The 20,555-nt window shown below is 43.4% G+C and overlaps 1 protein-coding gene across 2 annotated transcripts in view; it reads right to left on the bottom strand.

Moving 5' to 3' along the window:
* The window catches only part of CADM1 (cell adhesion molecule 1), a 339,043-nt gene that overhangs the window by 15,113 nt on the left and 303,375 nt on the right, over window positions 1–20,555 (bottom strand). Inside the window, exons 8-9 of one of the 2 annotated variants that reach the window (XM_047753310.1) lie at window positions 17,596–17,685; window positions 6,550–6,582 (exon numbers count right to left, since the gene is read on the bottom strand). In XM_047753310.1, coding sequence (XP_047609266.1) covers window positions 6,550–6,582; window positions 17,596–17,685 — 123 coding nt within the window. The remainder of the gene's footprint in view (window positions 1–6,549; window positions 6,583–17,595; window positions 17,686–20,555) is intronic. The other variant, XM_047753311.1, reaches the window with a different exon arrangement.

Here is a 20,555-nt window from a genome sequence, read left to right on the forward strand (position 1 = left end):
GAGCAGACTTGCTCCAGGTCCTCTAATTTGCACAACAATTGCCTAATACTTCCCTGATGAGATTTGTCACTTTTGAAGATACTCGTGGACCTATTAAACTGGAATGAGGGGCATGTCTTGTTTCTTTTTTCATCTTTCCCTTCTCTTACAGCCAAGCACAAAGCATACTCTCAGTATGTGCTGAGTTAAGATTTGGGAGTAATGCTTAGTGAACTACCAACGAGAGCATAACAGCAACTACAACAAGCGCTCTGCAAGTGAGCAACGTCAAACTGATCGCACTGTTCAAAAAACCCCAAGTCAACAGAAACATTTATGGAGAAACGGACAGTAAGAACTTGGAGTTTGTAAGTTGTTTTATAAAGAAGCCAAATGAATCTTGAGAGCTGGGCCAGTGCCCTGAAAGGAAGCATCATATCAGATCTTAAGGAATTTCCATCATGGGTGTCAATATTCAAGGGCATGTGTCAATTAAAAATGGGAGGCTTTGAAGTCCACGGATGTTCCCAAACTATGGATTTAGGCAACCACGGGAAAGCAATGAGTAATGTAATCAATTATAGAGGCAACTGAGTGGGGATGCTATCCAGTGGTTCTGAAATCTGATTGGTTGAAAGTGTCCCTACTTCTAATTGGCTTTATTCATTGTATAAAGACTGATGAATACAATTATTTGAATAATTGTTATAAATGGGCAACATAAAGTACTTCTCTGTAGTTAATTATGAATTTGCAGTTCTCAGAAGGCTAATCCCTCACTTCTACGTGGCCCAATGAACATCAAAGCATTCTACATACATGCTTGGCACCCACTGAACCATATTAACCGAGGATGTTTCAAGTAGGCAGCTTTACTGCTGAAGGCTTGTTTCCCTGGGGAGGGCATTAAAAAGCTAATTTTAAAAAATAAAGACAAATATGTTTATGAACTATCATTGATATGCAAAGTTTCCCATTAAAAAGCAACAGACAGTTTATATACACCTCATTAAAGATGAAACTGTCATTTTTAATGGCATAAACTTTAAAATACACCAAATCATCTGGAATCGACTGCTCAGATTACATCTGAAAGTGGGAAGCCATCTAGGTTAGTGGCGTTAAATTTGTTTTTGCACTACTGTTGTATTTTATGAATCTATAGTGCTCTGCCAGAGTTGGATAATTTCTGAATAAATATAATTAGGAAGAGTTTACTGAAGCACTGAGTGTACAAGTGAGACAAGCAAAATTTACCTCTTAAAATTGCTCTGGCTTAGGTAGTTTTCTTTCATGATAAAAATTATACACCTCTCATTTTCTCAAAGACAAAGACAAAGATGCATTTTATGAGGCAGAGAGTACTCTTCATAAAGGAAACGCCACAATTTAACAATAAATGGGAAATTCCTTCTTGGTTTTTCTCTTGAAATACTCAGAGCATCCGTGCAAGCCCTTTTCTCACCCATTCAAGTAAAATGGATCGAACAAACTTCTTTGAACTTTGTTAAACAAATGAAAATTTACTCTTGGTCCATGTGGGATTTTCTTTTGAGCAATTAATAAAATCCTAAGGTGCAAACACGGGAATTTAACGCAGGCACTAGCATCCTCTGTTCTGGAGACGTGATTTTCACTTCTTCCTGATGCTGTCCCGCCCTGCACATGCTCTACATAAAGCCTTCTCTGACAGGGCTTCTGCGGTTGGGTTTTGTTCCTCCTCGTTTCCAGCAGAAATAGCTGGCTTTTAAAAAATGGTATGTACGGTGTGACAATTTTAAACCAGGGTAAGGAAAATCTCAAAAATTAGATACAGTAAGAAATCCGAGAGATGGTTAAAATAAAGTCAAGGTCAACGGCAAGTAAAACGGAAATGTTTAGGGGTTCCGTTCATCAGGGTTCCAGCTTTTTTTTCCCTGAAAATACCCAAAAAGACTGATCAAAGAAAAACCTCTAGGAAACAAACCCTTCCCATCGGCCCTAGGACCCTTCCCGTTTATGAAAACGTAGGTGATGGTCTCTCTCTTACCTAAGCAGCACACATCTGATCACTTGGCCATATTATGGAAACTGTTACTTCCATCACCAGCCATAAGATTCAGACGCCCCTGGTAGTTTTAATCTAAAAGCTCAGTCAGTCATCCTGTTCTTCCTGCTTTGTCAGCTTTTGTGGAGAGTTTTTCCCTTCGTCCCATGAGCAGGAAATTTGGTTCACGCCGTAAACAGTAGCACATTGTTTCCGAACTGCATATCAAGGCTGAAACGCAATCTTCAGGTCCTGCAGCCATTCGTAAACCTCTTTTTAGCTTTGTTCTTGGGTAGAACATACAATGTCTGCAGAGTCCCTTGACTGAATGACAGCCTTCGAATGCCATTGTCGTGTAGTCAAACAGAGAGATGTGCAGAGGGGGACACACACAGAGGGTGGACATAGAGGTTGTAATAATGCGCACTGCTGGCTATTTGTCTTTAAAATGGGCTTCAGGATTTCCCCACGATTGAATGGAAGGAGAAGAATTCCATCACGGCGGGCACTACTCATAAAGGAAGTCAGGGAAAGGGAGAGGCATGGGGTGGTTACCCAAGGGCAGTGGGCTTGGGGATGAGCGCGTATCTAGCACAGGCCAAACATTTTGAAACCAAAACCCAAAGTGAAAAAGTACTTCCGAGGGGTTCCCAGTTTGAGTCTCACTACAATTACATACTGAATTAAAAACTAGTTACTAACTCATTTGGGGTTATAAATTCATGAGATCATCAGCCTCTAATGTATCAAGAGGTGGAAAGCAAAAGGACAGATAGCGTGAAAATCATAAAATAGCGGGGAGGGGGCGGGGAGGGGGAAGCGAGACGGGGGGTGGGGGGGGGGGCGGGGAGGAGAGAGAGAGAGGACCCCGAACCCGAAGGAAGCCAGCTGACTGCAGTGCAGCAAAAGCACAAGCACTATTCCAGACCATGGGCATGCTGTCACCCGAAACCTCACTCGAGGGAGGCGGGTGGGGGAGGGGGGAGGGGGACACACAGGGCAGAATAAGAACAAGGCACAAGACACTTACAGAGAAGCGTCCACATTGGAACAAACAAATACAAACCATCACACACACCCACACATCAATAATCAGAACGACTACACCATCCGTGCGTAAGTCACTCATGCATTTCTGCCATCAGTGGCAGACCATGTGGTACCAGGGTGTGGCAGTGTTTTTTGCATTGCTCAACATGCACACAGAACACAGGATTCTTCCTGTCCAGGCCTTAAGGATGAGCTCCAAAAACACAAATGCTCAAGATCCTTCTTCAAAGATCGCTTCGGTCACCCTAGTCTAAGAACCCCATTCTTACGCTCACATTTATCTTTACTATCAAATAAATCCTTAAAGACACATTGTGGATGACTGATTGTTGCCTGGTTGTTTTTTTTTTTTTTTTGGAGAAAATCCATTTGATTTTTGAATCATGCCCATGCACTTCTAACCTTCCAATACATGCTTATTCCAAATCAGATATTGGTCAGAACAAAAGGTCAACATACGTAAACAACTGGTATACTTCATACATACTCTAGCAACACAAGCTTGAATAAAATATCTTAATGAGTCTTCAAAGGGAAAGCATTTTGCAAAATTATCTTTTTCCTTTTAATAAGAGAAAAATATGGAAGGAAATCCAGTAGGAAAACTTTTAAGACCAGTAAAATGGTCACAACTGGCTACCCTAGTGTGTCTTGTCATTTCAGTTGCCAAGTTATCAAACCACAACATTTTCCTAGGCCCAGATCTCCAAAATGAACATCCCAAGATTATTTTCAAATGAACCTAAGTCACATGGCTGCTGTACCAAGAAGCTGTGTGTGACTCATAAATCACTCAAACAAAATCAGTTCTGTATCCTCACCTCTTTGGAAATTTGGTCCTCTGCTTTGTAATTTCCACCCTAGTCTATGACCTCTTCTCTTTTGACAACTGACCTGGAAGACTTTTTCCCTCTGCCAAGTAAAATTCTAGATATTATTTTGGCTTTCGTTAAAGCTTGTTGCTGGGGGCTGGAGTAGGCTGTTCAAAATAGTGGTAGGATCCCTTTGTGAGGATACTATGAGGGTTTTAGACAAGGTGGAGCACGTATTTATAAAAGTATTTCATAGGCGTCAACCTGGGTTATCACTTCTCTCCGCCTGCTGTTAAGGAATCATATATATAAGGCTATTCTTACTTCCTTTTTTTTCTTTCGGAATTTCTTGGCTCTAGGTATACTTCTCATGTGCTGCTGGTCAATAATGTCCTACTGAGGTATGGCTGTCTTGAGCACCGTCCCCAAACTTATAAGACAGTGGCTGCTTCTCAAAGCACGCAGGCCTCTCTGTTTCCTGCCACAGGAATGCTCCTGGGTCCTGTTCCAAGAGTCTCTTTATTATATTATTATAGAAAGAGATCCTTTTCACGCTCTCCGACAGAAATACGTGATTAAATATCAGTATCCTAAAATCAGAATTGGCCCCTAAATTAATTTCTCAGTTTTCAGGTGAGGGGACATGTCTTCCACCTTGAATAACCTACCCCACTACAAGACCTACAACCCTTAGAGTCACTTAAGTACGTGGATTTTATTGAAGGGACCTAGAAAACAGAAGTCTGGAGCCTTGGGAGATACATGATCAATATTTCTTCAAAGATCTCACAGAACTCAGGAATCTTATGGTTACATTTGACCCTGGAGTTAATTATAGAAAGTTCAGAACTTAAAGCATCTTAACAAGAATAGAACCAACCCTCTTGAACTACATAAAATAGCCTTAAAGCTCTGAGAAGAATCGATAGAAGTCAGGAAGTGCTCAATTAATGATGAAACCTACAAATAACTGGGCTTAATGGAGTGCAAGGTCTGAGATGAGGCAAGTGCTATGGGGCATTACCTTAGAAAGTGGACGTATTCTACCTAATTGATTTCTTATGACTGTCAGTGTATCTGGCCCTTTAACTCATCTTGTGAATGTTCCCCTTTGGGCCAGTGACAGGAAAGAGCAGGGTGAGGTGGGGTACAGTCGGGAGGGGTAGCACTCCACACCCAAGTTTGTTTTGTTTACTCAGAATTTCTGATCAGAATGTCCAAATATGGGGGTGGCCGGCCGAGCAGCAAGGCCTGACCTTGGAGGACAGCTCCCACAGGACGGGTTCTGCTGAGAGATTTCTAACTGGTTAAGTCCTCAAATGCAGGTCTCTTTCAGGAAGGCAGCCGTGCTAGGAAGAGCTGCTTCTCTAAAAGTTGCATCAACAGCACAGGGTTGGCTGATCCCCCCTCGATCACCATTTAAATGATGGATTTCAACTCTGCACCATGTGCACAGTGATTTAGGGAGACCCTTTACCAGATACTTCCCTTGCAGTCAATGATTCGAATTCAGCCCATTTTTTTAACATATCTTTCTCCAAAGCACAATACTGCCAGGGTTCGATTTGAGTAATAAAGTAACATACAGGTGAAATATGATTGTCATTTCCTGATTGGAGAGACAGAAAAGTGACTAGACTCATTCAAAATGAGTAAGTCAGTAGAGAAATTGGGAAAAGGATTTACTTGGGTTTTATCAGCTTTTGACTAAAATGACCCTTTTTTTTTTTTTTTAGTGTTTTGCCTACCAGATACCCCCACATGAATGATTTTTTTTTTCAAAAGTCCCAGTTAATGCTGTTGAAATGTACACATGGTATCATTCTTGGTTTAGAGATGTTTCCTGCCAAATGTTTTTGTTGTTGTTTTTTAAAGGGCCTCATCTGTGGCACATGGAGGTTCCCAGGCTAAGGGTCGAAATGGAGCTGCAGCCACCAGCCTACGCCAGAGCCACAGCCACGCCAGATCCAAGCCGCCTCTGTGACACCACTGCTCACAGAAATGCCGGATCCTTAACCCATTGAGCAAGGCCAGGGATTGAACCTGTGTCCTTATGGATTCAAGTTGGGTTTGTTAACTGCTGAGCCTCAATGGGAACTCCTCCTGCCAAATGTTAGCATCAGCTGTTGTGCACCCGTGCGGATTAAGGGTGAACTGGCAAGTGGTTGTGCAGGTAAACACGACTGGGAATCTACTTAAGGAAGAGCAGTGTTTTCCTCCTCCTCATCACGTCATGGATTTTAACAAGACTCTTCCACCCTGACCTGTCCTTCCGTCTCGACAACTAAGTGACATAAGCGACTCCTCTTCAAAATGTGCCTGGGATGCTAGGCTATAAACGAAGAAAGCAACTGGGCCTTTAATCCAGACACTCCACTTTGTAGGCAAGTATTAGCTTTTCCTGAGTTCTTTACAACTCTGGTGGAGTTTTGTCAATAAAGGCTAGGCATAGCTCAAACTCCTGCCAGCCCAGCCAGCCGGTGGGGAGGTCAGCGGCCACTGAACTCACAACAGAAATGACAAGACTCAACATCTTTGCAAACCTCCCAAATTATGGTGTATTTATGAGATCAGTGTACTCGGAACACAGTTTCCCTTGAAGACTGCATTTCTCTTTTTCCCAGGCTTGCCTTGCCGCTCAGCACTGCTGAGAAAGTAGATAAACAGTAATGTGGTACCAACCGTGAACTGCTGGTTCTGTCGTCGCCGTGGTGTCTACAGACGGGAACAGAGGATTGGAGGAAGGGAAGAAACAGGAGGAACGGCATGCAAAAAAAGGGAAAATGGAAAAAAATGGAACAGATAATATATGAGCAAGCTTTCAAAGAACATCGCGTGACAAGCAATAATAAATGAAAAGCAAAAAGCATCTGAAGTGAGTTGCACTGTTTTAAGACATGCCTTCAGCTCAAAGCTGCGAGCCAGTGAGGAAAACTGTCAATTCTTTGGTTCTGGGGGTCTTGCCAGGACACAGCTACTTGCTAATCAATAGTCAGGGGAACATGCAAAGTGATGAGAAACATCGGTGCAAACTCAGTGACTGGTAGATGGCTCTGAACGCATCAAGGCTCAGGACCGGGACAGCAAAGCTCGGTCGGAAGGAAGGCTGGCTGAACAACAGATTCAGACATTCAAACATTGCCTTTGTTTTAACCCAACCCACCCGGGCGCTGGGGCTTCATGGCTGCCAATTAGGCATCCCCGAATCGACTGCACTTTCAGGATCCTTTTGTGGCTCATGCGCAGAGACATGCCCGTCGATGAATATTCGGGTTCAGGTTTTCCATCCGGGTGTTATTTCACTGGAGTTGGGCCCGAAAGGCCGATGCACGGGAAGGCCGTGGGAATGAACATGGCAAAGGTTTTCAGGTTAGTTCCCCCCGCCGCCAACACACACATACACACTCACCACTAACCCATCCTTTGCTCTGCAGATTTTACTATGTGACAATCTAAGAGCAGAAGTCTGTCATGGAAACATCCATGTCCACACAACTTGCCAGACGCCACTTCTAATCATGGAACATTCCCCCAATTAAAGCAGAGCCAGCCAGCTTGGCTGGTGATCCAGAAGCACATCCACTGTTGGGAGCTGCCAGAAGTTCTGCCTTCAGGGCTGTGTTCAGTGACGACACGTGACGGGCTTTCATGGCCAGATGCACTTGCTGGAGGAGAAACTGGTCTGTCTCTTTCTTCTTCCGTTTCTCAGGCCATTCAAGTTTTTTTTTTTCCCCTCTGCCAGGCTTTAAAACCAGACCTGCTGTATGGGGGATCCTCTTCAAAGGAGATTCCTCAAGGGGCTCCCCAAATTGTCTTTTGCTTCTTGGCTAGTGGGGAAGTGGGATTAATACCTAACAAAACACACGAAGACATTCTTTTTGCAGCATTGCTTTAACATCGCTCTCTTAGCCAACTTCATCCCCATGTCAACCCACCTGGCGGTGTTGTAATGCTCGGCTCCACTCTCTCCAGGTGTCCTCCCCTGCATGACCCCCTTCTGGCCAGAAAGGAGTGGTGACAGCCACACAGGAGCCAGTCATGTCGAGCTGAAGTGGGATTCCAGGTTGACACTGCAAGTAGTTCCCTGTCCTTTTGTCTAAGGCAGCTATTTCTCTGGTAATTACGGTCCTGAGTTCTGGAGACTCCAAAAGATTGTCAAGGATGCGACATAGGCAATGTTTCAATGTACTAGAGGGCCAAATGTAACTTTTTTTTTTTTTGGTCCATGGAGCCTGGTGCTTCTGATTTATAAACATGACACGTGAATTCACACCGGTGTTCCCCTTCAGTTGGCATGCTTTCCTCAGAACCCTAGAGCATCAAAAAGTTTGAGCCCTTCTAAGGAACCAGAATTAACCCAAAGTCTGAGAGACCACTGCAGCTTAATAGAACTTATAGCCTCATTTCTGAAGAATAGGTGAAGGAAAGAAAAACATAAAATAAACAACATCAGAACACAATACTTACTTACAAGTCCGTATGCATAAAATAGCAGTTAAAAAACAGTACCGAAAATCGTACAGTTGACACATCTCTACATCAGATGCTCATGACAGGACCGACACATCTCCTCATTTGAAACATCCGAGTCAAGGGTTAGTTTGAGGTGCTTTCAATTGGAGGGGCAAAATCAAATGCACATATAGAAACACTTATATGCAAATTAATACATTTTTATGGCTAGGCACTGGCTCCTTTCCAATATCAAAAAAAAAAAAAAAAAAGCAGTGAACACTTTGGCTCATTATTTGGGTAGCAGTGCTTCTTTATCTTCACCAGGTAAATTCTCTTTAGTATAAAAGAAAAGAAATGGGGCAGAGTACTATGTGAGGGTCCTCAAAAATAATATCTTTGCATTAACCAATGACTCCCCGATTTACTGTCTTCCTACATGACAACATCATGTCAGTTTTACGAGGAAATTGAACTACGTGAAGCTGGGGAGTCAGCTTCCCTGTGGGTACCAGAAACTCAACGAAGGGAAGGTGACATTTCAGCTTGCCTCCCCATCCTGGGGATGCGAAATCCATCAATTGCACCCATCCATCAGGGGAGAGAAAGGGACGTTGAGAAGCAAAACACGCAGTCCTAAAACAGTTCGAAGCAAACACAGGTTCTGGTCAGACAACACTGTTACTGCAGCTGGAAATGGCCAAACCCAGGGTCAGCAGTGACGTGGGAGATGGCAATAGCAACACAGGGAGCTACAGAGTGTAGACTGGGATTGAGGGCGTATCGAGGGAGCTGCGGATTCCATTCCTCTAGGAGCATCTGGTATGGTGTCTGAACAGAGGCTATTTCAAGTAAAGAATGAAAAAAAAAAATCTTTAGAAGTGACTTTGTGCTCCCCACAGGAGAGCACTGGGACAGAATCTAATTCTCCTTCATAATTGCATTACGACTCCATGCAGAAGCCACAGACACCCCGCCTCTGAAGTGAGTGCGGCTCTGTGAAGTAGGATTTATTAAGGTATCTCAATCAGGAGGCTGGAGAGATACGCTAACCCACCCCTGTGAATCAACTTGTGGGGTCACTATATTGTTTGATAACATTCTAAGTGTACAGGCAAAACGCAAACAGGAAATTTCCAAGAGAAGATAACTTAGGCTGTAATTAACTTGAAAAATGAGAGTGCCTAATTGCCCTAACAGAGGCTTTTTCAAACTTCATTCTGTGGCTGCCTTTTCAAAAATAATCTTTGCCTCGTAGGAAAATAGGTCACAGAAGCTGAGCTGGACTTGGGGTGCTGTAGAGTTAGGAAATTAAAAAGGCCTCCTGGAGCTATTGTCTCTGTTTTAATTTTAATTACAGTGAGGACGAAATTTATTGTACATTTATTTTATATGGTCAAGAAAGAACAGTGCCACGTTCTTGCAAACCCAGTAACTGTGTATGGTCTTAATAGTCACTCTCTAGTTGTTTTATGTGTATAATTAAACAAGGGATGCAAGGGCAGGGCCCGCACCATTTGAAAGATGAACATTTCACTAACTATCGACTCTCAGTCTCCCAGCCATCCAAATGGTTTATGGGACCCTATCTTGAATAAATTAAACATCGCCTATATTTTACTTTGCAGTATAAAGTATTTTCAAAATGAAAAAGCTTGGACAATGCGTGAGATTAGAAACACTAGCTGTTTAACCAAGTAGCCAAAAAAAAAAAAAAAAGCATTTGAGGCAGCTGGGCAATATTTAGTTGAAACAGTCATGTGTAAGCTCCACTGTGGCACATTCTAATCCTTTCATATGGATTCTCTCCAACTTAGAATTGTTCATTGAGTGTGACAGACTGAGGGTTTAAAACTAATCCATAAATTAGTCTGTGGTCTCAAACACAACGGGTGCCATAAATGAAAATGAAAATCCCAGAACAAAATTAAATTCACAACCTTAAATACTTTTTCTTCTCCAATTGCTCTGTGGTGCTCCTGCCTTACAAGGTGCAGATTCACTGCAAGGCTGCATTTGGGGAGGGGGGGGGTAGTGTGTACACTAAAAAAATGCACAGGCTCATCTAACGCAGAGAACCCAAGCTGCTCCACAGCAGAGCTTAACTGTAAAGAATTTAAATGCTGCCATTTTGATTGTCATAAGCTTAAATGAAAGCATACTAAGCAGTCCAGACATATTTTAATACACTTTCTCTCAGTTTATTTTCTTAACTAAAGTCAATAAGGAGCCAATGGGTTTTCTTAATTGAATTCCCCTTCAGTCTGTGTTATGGAGCTGCTTTAAATCCAGACGCAAGGGCAGGCAAGGAATTCCCCTGACAATTTTATTCTCATGGTCCTGCTGCGCTGGCCAATATATATTAAACATAGTTTTTTTCCTTTTCTTTTCTTTCTTTCTGACATATTTGAAATCTATTGAAAGCGAACATACGTGCTGGAAAATTAAACTTTGAAATTTATTTTCGACTGGTCCCCCGGTTAATTTTCTTTCCATCTATGTTCCGCTTTAATTAAACTCCCATTTCTCGGGGATGGTAGAAATGGAGAGAAACAGAACTGAGGCTAAAAGGCTGGAGTAGGAGATTCCTAAGAAAGCTCTCCTACGTCTTCAAGTCATCGTCCCTTTGAGGGAAGAGGTGGTGCGTGCGCCACGTAACAGCAGGAAGGGAAGTAGGGGTTTTTTCAGTTTTGTTTTTTTTGTTGTTGTCGTTAAGCAATTTCGAATTTTGTTAAAAGCTTCTTCAGAATTGTTCACAAGTGCTGCTGTGCCCCTGAGATCTTTTCATTTGCAAACCAGATGTTCTGAAAATAGTAGGAATCTGTAGTGGTTTCATTTAACAAGGAAAACAGTTCCTCTCCCATGTTGTGTGTCAATCCTGGGCAGAAGGACAGAAGGAGGGACAGAGAGGGGCCAGGCACAGGTGGGGGCAGGGGTGCTGCAGGACGGTGGTGGTGGAGCGAGGGGGGTGGCTCTGGAAAGAAGAGCTGATATTTCTCTCTTGGTGGATACTGGGGGGCTGCGTCCTTCCTGCCAAGTCCTTTATTTCCTACCACCTAGAAAGCTCTGACTTTCTTATCCTAGGAAACCTGTATTTATGATATTAATTTTTGCACTGTTGTGCATAACTCTTCAGGATGAAAACCTGTCGATTCTTTCTCTTTTGGATTATTTTTCAATGAGGAGCATAAACATATAGAAATGATGATAGAGGCATTAGTGAAAAAAATCCCATTCACTTCCCATCTCTCATTCCCTTTAAAAAAAAAATGCAGAAGTTCCCGTCGTGGCGCAGTGGTTAACGAATCCGACTAGGAACCATGAGGTTGCGGGTTTGGTCCCTGCCCTTGCTCAGTGGGTTAACGATCTGGCGTTGCCATTGCCGTGAGCTGTGGTGTAGGTTGCAGACTCAGCTCGGATCCCGCGTTGCTGTGGCTCTGGCGTAGGCTGGTGGCTACAGCTCCGATTCAACCCCTAGCCTGGGAACCTCCATATGCCGCGGGAGCGGCCCAAGAGGCCCAAGAGATAGCAACAACAACAACAACAACAACAAAAAAAGACAAAAGCCAAAAAAAAATGCAGAATCAGGTGACCTTTATTTACTGTAGTATTCTAATTTCTTTCATTCCCTCATATGGGCTGAAAACTGGCTGGCTAAAATGCTATTTGTAAGAAGTTTATAATTATCAACAATAACAAAAAAAAATGTACACACTTAAGACAGCATGGGAAAAAAATGGCCTGTGGACTTTGGGGGCAAAAACTTGAAAGGGCAGCTCATTCCATAAAAGGTAGCTCAGGAGTGTGTACTAGTGTCCTAATAATATTCTTGTCACCAGGCATTCTGGCATGTATAAAAGTCATATTCGATAAGCTCAATAGATGATGAATGAAAAACAGTCTTAATGGAGTAGATGCCAACTCTAGAAAAAAAAGCCATTTAGTAAACATTGTAAGATGAAAGATGGGTATTTCCTAGCAACAATGGCCTAATATATACCTGGAACATAAATACACACAGTACACACACACATGCACACTGAAGATAGATGCTCGAAGTGAGGACTGCATTCGTACTTCCAAAAGGCCGGCCTTCCTTATCCACATTCTATCCATTCTTTGACGGCCCAGACCAAATTCTACTTCTCCTGTCATGATCTCGTCAATCTTCTGAATCAGCCCTACCTACACAGTAACTCCTTGCCAGCCATTGAGTTCCAGTGGGTATAACCTGTTCCCTCGGCTATACTTCAAGGAGTGCCAGGGATTATCTGTCTCCGTGGGCACTAGCATAGTGCTGTACATAGTATGGGCCCTTGTTATTTGTTGAATGGCTGCCTGAAAGCGTGACCCCTTACATCATGCAAATACCAATAGTACAGAGCAGGCATCATTAAGCCATGACTCTAGAGAAGAGCGAGCTCTCTGCGGAGCAGAGCTCTTTAATGCAATGCAACTGGTCATATTACAGAGTCAGTCTTGAGACAGGTGCACTTCTTTCTTCTGAATTCAGGAAACTGAAAACTTGTGCAAGGGTGTCGAGTTTTCCCCAATTTGGCGGCGTCTCCTACAAAGATCACTGAAGGATGAGGGCTGTTCTCACCGTCTTTATTTATGTGGTCTGACCCACATTACACACAAAGAGGCTCATGATATGAGACTGTGAAGGCCAAAATCATAACGTGCGCCTGGGGGTGGGACCCACTTCCTCCAAGGGACTGAGTGCTGAGATATCAATATGAAAAACCTTGCTGTGTTCTAAGAAACACAAACTATTTAATTGGATATGTACTTAAAAAAAGAGAAAAACTCATTTAGAAATGACCTACTTCATTCTTATGAAAGGATTTTTAAATGTGTTTCAGAATTTGGCCCTATAGCTATTCAGTTCTTATTCTAAGGTGATTTTCATTTTTTTAATTTATGACAGTGACATGTATAAGTGTGACCTACAGGCTGAACTCTTCCTGGCCTGAATTTTATTTTCAAGCTGCTAAGGGTGTTTCAAACGGAGTGCTGGGAGTGTTTTCAATGAAGCTCCTCATCAAGCATCTCACTCAGGGCACAACCAGGCAGAAATAATACAATGTTCACACTGACTACGGAGGCAAACACAAAATACTTTCCTAAGATGATTGATCCAACTGGCAGACAGGGGTGAAAGCGATCACCAAACACAAAAACAGATATTTGTATGTACATCTAATACACAAAGTTGACTCGTTTCCCAGAAAGTTCAAAACAAAACAAACAAACAAGGCCCACTCCACCCCCCCCAAGGGCTGCAGATTTTGCTTTGATTCCGGTTTCCGAAAGGAATCTACCTGCAGGACTCTTACCCTGGCTGATGGTTGGGGGCTGTCTCTGTATTTCAGCAGAGGGTGCCAGGGACAATTTAAATTATGCACTTTGCTCTTCCTTATTATAGCATATATCTTCATGAATGAAGCCACATGGAGAACTTGATATTTAAAATGAAAAAAGGAGTGGGGGCCCGCCAGGAGCAATCATCAAAACAGACATGTAGGGTCAGGAGGTCAACGTACATGAAAGAGAACAGAGACACCACAGACTCTTACGGGAAATCAGAGCGAGGTTGTGCGTGGCTCCCACCCCAGTTCTGTCCCTCACATGGTTTCTTATTTGGAAAGAGATTCTAATGACAATAATGGCTGAATAGTTATAAAGCCACAGTGTTGTTGATATGGCAACTTGACATCAAATGTTCCTTTCAGTACTCCAGAGCCTGCAGAAATCCTCCAAAGATGAAGCTACCTGTAGATGTGACCTTCACATGTGAAGCCATGGATGGGAGGCAGAGATGCCCTGTTCCTTCCCCATCACCATCGCTGATTCTAGGTGGGCTTATAATTCCTCTTTTTCAAGGGCCTCCAGGATGAAGTTCTAACATACTTTGAGGGAGTCAGGAGACTGGGAAAACACAAAGCCTGCCTCCCCAACAAGGGGAATGATTCGATTATTCTGGTTATGGAAGATAAACAATAACACTGGAAAGACTTCCTTTCAGAGAGATCAGAACCAACTATGACCTTTCAAATTTAAAAATATTATACCACTGCATTTTTACTTTTTTTTTTGGTAATGAAACTCTCACCTAGGGAATGGGTTTCCGTTACTGCATTTGACTGGGAGAAAAGAAATAGATGACTGGAGTTCCCATCGTGGCGCAGTGGAAACGAACCCGACTAGGAATCATGAGGTTGCGGGTTCGATCCCTGGCCTCGCTCAGTGGGTTAAGGATCTGGCATTGCTGTGAGCTGTGGTGTAGGTCACAGACACGGCTTGGATCTAGTGTTGCTGTGGCTGTGGCTGTGGCGGGCAGCTACAGCTCTGATTCGACCCCTAGCCTGGGAACCTCCAAACCTCCATGTGACGCAGGTGAGGCCCTCAAAAGACAAAAAAAAAAAAAAAAAGAAAGAAAAAAAGAAAGAAATAGATGACTGTGGGCTTCCTCTTCTTCTTCTTTTTTTTTTTTTTTTAAATCTGAGGCTTTATGTTACTGTCACTAGATTTAGCTGCTGAAGCTTTTAAGGCTAATGGTGGCTATAATGTACCAAACACTACAAGAGAGAAGAAGAGTGGAAATTAATTTAGCTCTCCATTTGTCAAGATTCAGTCTGGAAGACTTTTTTAGGAACCAATCTAAATCTAGGGGATAGCCTGGACCTTTCAAATGGGACATAGACTCATTCGGCTCCATAACCTTTAATCCGTTTGAGCCAAGGAGCAAATGTTAAATTCCACGAGCGTACTTTCCGGGCGAGATAAATATATATTAGACTGCTTGTTAAGACACAGGAAGCCTGTAAGATCTCATCCATTAAGGCTACAGATTCGATAGTGTTGTTTTAGCGGCAATTTTAGCTGAAGTTCTCTTGGGTGTGCCAGTGAGAATCTGGGCGTTCATCACCACAAATGCACTTTGTGTATAGAGAAGGTTCAACTGCCAAGATCAAGAGGCCAAAGTGCATCTGAGATCATCTTACATCACCTTGAGCAGAGAGGCCAAGAGGAGAGAAAGGGGAGCAGACAAGTCCCCATAAAGGTACCTGTGATGGGACAGAAGTGAAGAATAGGCTGTTTGCTTTTAAATTTTCCCCTTAAGTGGAGTCTCTGCAGCCGAAACTGTGATAACAGTGAGTTGTAGCTGTTTGAGGACGTGAGATGAGCGTTGGTCTGGAGTGAAGGATTAAGAGCCGTGAACTGAAGCGGCTCTGCTGAGCTGCTGAGGTTGATTGTGAGGGGGAGGGGCTCAGGAGTGTTAAGAAAGGTCTTTAAAAAAAAAAAACAAAAAAAAACCCTAAGCTAGTGAGAGATCTGCCACCAATGAAAAGCACTATTCCACATTAAAGAGAAACGTGGTGTATATACTGAACGAATATAGGCCCCAACTGCCTTAAAATGTAAACCTGATTAGCTGCCTAGACGTAACCTTTGACAAGGAGAGGTCTTCAAGTTTGCCCCATAACCTGGGTAACTTCTTGCAAAGACAAAACGGACTGGCGAAGGGTTTTCTTAAAGGGGAGCACGAATGCAGGGCAGTGGCGAATGGCGATGCATCTGACATCCCAAGGGCCGGTCACAGGAAGCTTTACGAAAAAAGCTGGCAACAGGAGCTCAAGCTTCATTTGGTTTACCACTTGGATGAAAGGTAGGAAATCATGAAAGGTAAACATCTGGTTTGTAGCACGGAACGTTGTTAGCACGGTCGCCCTGGAAATCAGAGTCAGGAAGGAGCATCTTTGCGCGCTTATTAACAACACAGAAAGTGGGAGGAATCTATTCGCTATGCTAACTGAGTTTACTTAAGAAGCAGAAGGAACTAACACAGAGCTAAAGCGGAAACACGCAGACAAGAATCAAGGAAGCAGCCTGGATGGAGCTGAGTTCAGAGGGAGACACAAAACCCAATTGATGGATTTTTCAGAAGCTTTTCAATGAAGCGCAGGCACTGATGTTTGCGCAAACACCATTCAGAACCAACCTCGCTAGTGGCTTGTTGAAAGTTCTCTTTGTTCCACTATACTGGTTAGAAAGGTGAAGAAAACTGAAATTAGACAATCTATTGTTGGATTTTATGAAGTGACGAGGCTTCCTCTTTCACTGAGCACTTTGAATTTTCATCATCTCTATCTCACTGACTCCTGGGAAAATTGAAAATGTCTCCAGAAAGTCAACATAAAGGATGGTTGCCATGTCCAGGGTGGACAAGAGGATAACGAGGAGTAAAATGCTCAGCGTTTTTCAAGAAGCCCAGTGATGGGACTGCACACCAGGGCACACGGCTCAGAGAGACCCTGCCGTCTTATTGGACAACAGGATGAAGAGGACAAGTTAGGAGATTTTTTTTTTTCCTCATAGAATAATTAGTTTTCCATGTCTTGGTGGTAGGTACCTATATGCACAGGATGGGCCAGGCCTCATCGAGGCAGATCTTGCACGTCTAGTCCATATGGTGCAGCCATAACCTTTCCCACCTTGGTCGGCAAAGCAAAGGCCAAGCCTCCTGGACAAGCAACATCGAGCCACATGAGAGCCGCTGGACCCCGGGAGGAGGCTGGAGGGCACCCCTTCTTCCTCAATGAGAGTCAGGGATGGGAGCCAGTGAACCTCATTTTGCATAAGAGTTTCAAACAGTCCAAAGAGCTAAGGCCTGGAGTCACAGTGGCTGTGGCTGCCTCTCCCACTCCTCCAGCATCTAACTGAGGGGAGTGAGGGGTACGTGAGTGCCTAGCATGGAAAAGACAGCCACTGGCTCTGAGCTCCCGTGACTGCCCAGGTGATACAGTCGGCGGGTGCTCTCGGGGCAGGAAGAATGGTGATTTAGGAACACGATCCCCTTGGGCATGTCAAAGGGTGTGTATTTTCCTTCACGTGGAATAAGAAGAAATGAAGACAAAGAGAAGATCCAAAGCTGGAATACTTACCATTTCGCCAACCACGGCTAAGGAGAAGCTGGCCGCGCGTTTGCTAAGAGCCAGGCTGCCATTTTCCCTAGCCTTCTGCTCTGAATGGTGATGCTTCAGAAAGAATTCTGCAAAATATCTTATCTATTGCTAAGTGCTCGGACGGTAAGGATGTTCCGAGGGCCTTAAGATTCAACTTGAGAACATGGCATCGAATGTCTCTGAAGTTCCAGCATCAAGGAATAATTCAATCCCAAGGATTGGAAGGGACCTTGTTGGCTTCTTTTCAAACAGACCAGAAAGACAATATACATTCAGGACATTTTCAATGGTAATGAAGGTACCATACCTGTGATGATGGTAAGGATGGTGGTGGAGGTGGTGGTGGTGGTGGTGGTGGTGGTGGTTGTTGTGGGAGGAGGGATAGTTGTGGGGGGATCTGGATAAAAAAAAAAAGGAAAATCAAACCCACAGTGCTGAACACAACCATGATCCGTAATGACAAAACAAAGGCATGAAGACACTGAGATGTTTGTTTGATGACTTGCCCTTTAAAACCCCAAGGTCCCCCCAACCCGGTCCCCCCGCCCCAAAGATTTCTGTCTTGTAATTATGCCCCAAAGCCTCATTTGGAAGAGCTAAGAAAAGAAGAAAAGCGATTCGTGTTAATGACGTGAACCAGGACCGAGGGGACAGGAAGGAGAAAAGGGGAGGAAAACTCCAAACGTAGGATACGCCCCCTCCCAGACGATTTCAATGGTGAGGTCAGACCAACTCAGCACCCCCAAGAGGGTCCGATGGTTGTTGTTTCACTTCACACTTGGCCCCGGAGGGAGAAAGGAGGGGTGGTGCTGCTCTAGCTAAAGGGCTCCTATCGGCCAGGGAGGAGTGTGTACCAGCCTCTCGCTCTCTGACTGTTAACTTCATTATTCTCCATCAATACCTCCCAGCAGGAAGTAAAACTACTTCTAGACTTGTAATAAATACAAAGAAGAGAGAATGTCACCACTAAATATCAAGTTCCAGGCATGTGAGATTTTACTGAGATTTTCTTTTTTAAAAGTCAATAAATTTCACAACTTATAAATATTAATGAGTTCGTTGCCTTTGCTCAAGCCTGACCTGCGTGGGCGACCGCGATAAAACTGAAGGAGCGTTTCCATCTTGTAAACAAGAGCACTAAATATAAACAAGGCTTGACCCTCAAAGCCAGGAATCCGACAGGGAATCCTCTGTCAGGTGTTTGATACACTGTATATTCTTCTATCATCTCAAAAATTATTTGGGGGAAAAGGGAAGGCAAATATGAAAGAGAAGAAAAAAAATTCTAAGCCCAGATGATCAAACTGAATGTGTTAAGTTGTCAGCAAGACTTTGAACTAAGCAATCATTCTGCTATAATAGAGCATAAGACGATTTGAGGGCTTTTGATTTTAAATTTTATCTAAAGCACGTCAACTTCTTCTCCCTGACACATCTGGTGTCCTTTTATCTCTGAGTAAGCTCTCAGATTGTCTAATTAATACATCCAAACTTTAATTATATGCTGTACCTTTATATGGTTTGGCACAACTTCCTGGAAGTTTATGGAAACATTATCTTGGTGTTTGGTTAGAAGGTCTGCTTAAAAGATGCCTACCACTGATCAATAATCCAAGGTTTTAATTTTCCTCACAAACTTCTCTCACACCTACACAAATACATCGATTTGATGGGGAAGAATCAACAGCAAATTGGTCTGTTTGGGGGAGACTGTTCATTTAAGTTGGGGATGCAATCGGTTTAAACTACTATTTAAAGCAGCCTCACACATGAGTCCAAAAAGGAATCCCTTAGAAAAAAACCTCATTCTCCGCCAAGAAGTAGAAGTGATTAATACTTTCAAACTACCTTTTTAAGATGGTGAAGGTGAACAGGCAGCATGTTCCATCTCACTCCCTGGATACTCCCTCTTTCGGAGGCCACAGGTGGGGAAGCATTTTGTGAACAGGTGCAAGTACCGGTGTGAACACAGGTGAGTGAGGGCACTGGCCCCTGAACCGGGCATCCTGCTCTCCCTATGGCCCCACTCAGCTGTACCCAGAGACCTGTCTGCCCTCCAGGCTGTGGCTTGTCTGTTCTGATTCAGTCACAATGTCTATCACTGAAAAGGAACATTGGTACCTGGGAGACCTCCCCTGATAAGACGATCATGCTATTTCTATCCCTATTTCAAAAGGTGTGTATGACATGTGTGATGTCCACAAGACCATCGAAGTGCACCTGATTTGAAATTATGATGATGAACAAGGGGTGGAGCGAACCAATGAGGGCAGAGACTGCGGAAGAAAGGCCAATTGCCCCTTTCGTTTTGTGACAATGACACCCTTTCAATGATCTTCATCACTCCTGGGGTAACTTGTCCTTCATGTGTGGCTCAAGTGACCTAACTGAATTAGATTCTGTTACTGGATATAACCTCAGTGCTTGGATCACTTCTAGTGAGAAGAGAAATGTGAGGTCACTATTTAAGAAAATACAGAGTTGGAGCTAATAAGGTGTGTTTGACACATGGAGGCTAAAAGAACAAAACCAATTGGGATTCAGGCACTAACTAGATAGTCTCCAAGAATAGAAGTTATTTCCAGAGAATTAAACATGTGAAAGGTATGTTAACTCTGAGTTCCTGAAGAACTTTGAAAGCCACCGCAGTAGTGAAATAAATTGGCTTTGGAGAGGAAACCTACTCACCATCTTCTCAAATTGCTAAAATACTATATTAATAGACCAGCACCACCTCGGATTAGTATTCTAGCCTGCCATTCCAAGCAGTACCGCTAGCACAGGTTAAGGGAGGGAGGGAGCAGACAGTGTACCTGGTAAGTCCCTAGACCAGGCAGAGTGCCTGTCTTGGGTTGGGGAGATAAGTGTATGTAGATGCGCTTGCCTAAGTGGGTGAGTCTCTCTTTCTTGGCTTTCAAATAAGGCACTGTGGCCCAGCAAGTTAATTCCAAAAGAACAGTCTTGCATTGGAGGGAAACTGTTCTCCCAGGAAGCAGTGAAAATCAGAGGAACTACAAAGAAAGACTCATTTCACAGCGGATTTTGAAGTCAGAGTATCGTGGCTCTGTAACATACTTAGTAATATGTTGTGAACTTGGTAGTATGTTGCCTTGTGAACCTGGGCAATTTATGTGACCTTTCTAAGCTTCATTTCATCATCTGTAAAATGGGGAGCGCTTACCTCATGGTGTTATTGTGGAGATTAGAGGTGATCGTGCTTGTAAAACTGTCATCTTAGGCATGGTACGAAGTGAGCACAGCCTCATA

This window comes from Phacochoerus africanus, chromosome 11 (genome assembly GCF_016906955.1).
Source record: "Phacochoerus africanus isolate WHEZ1 chromosome 11, ROS_Pafr_v1, whole genome shotgun sequence".
NCBI lineage: Eukaryota > Metazoa > Chordata > Mammalia > Artiodactyla > Suidae > Phacochoerus > Phacochoerus africanus.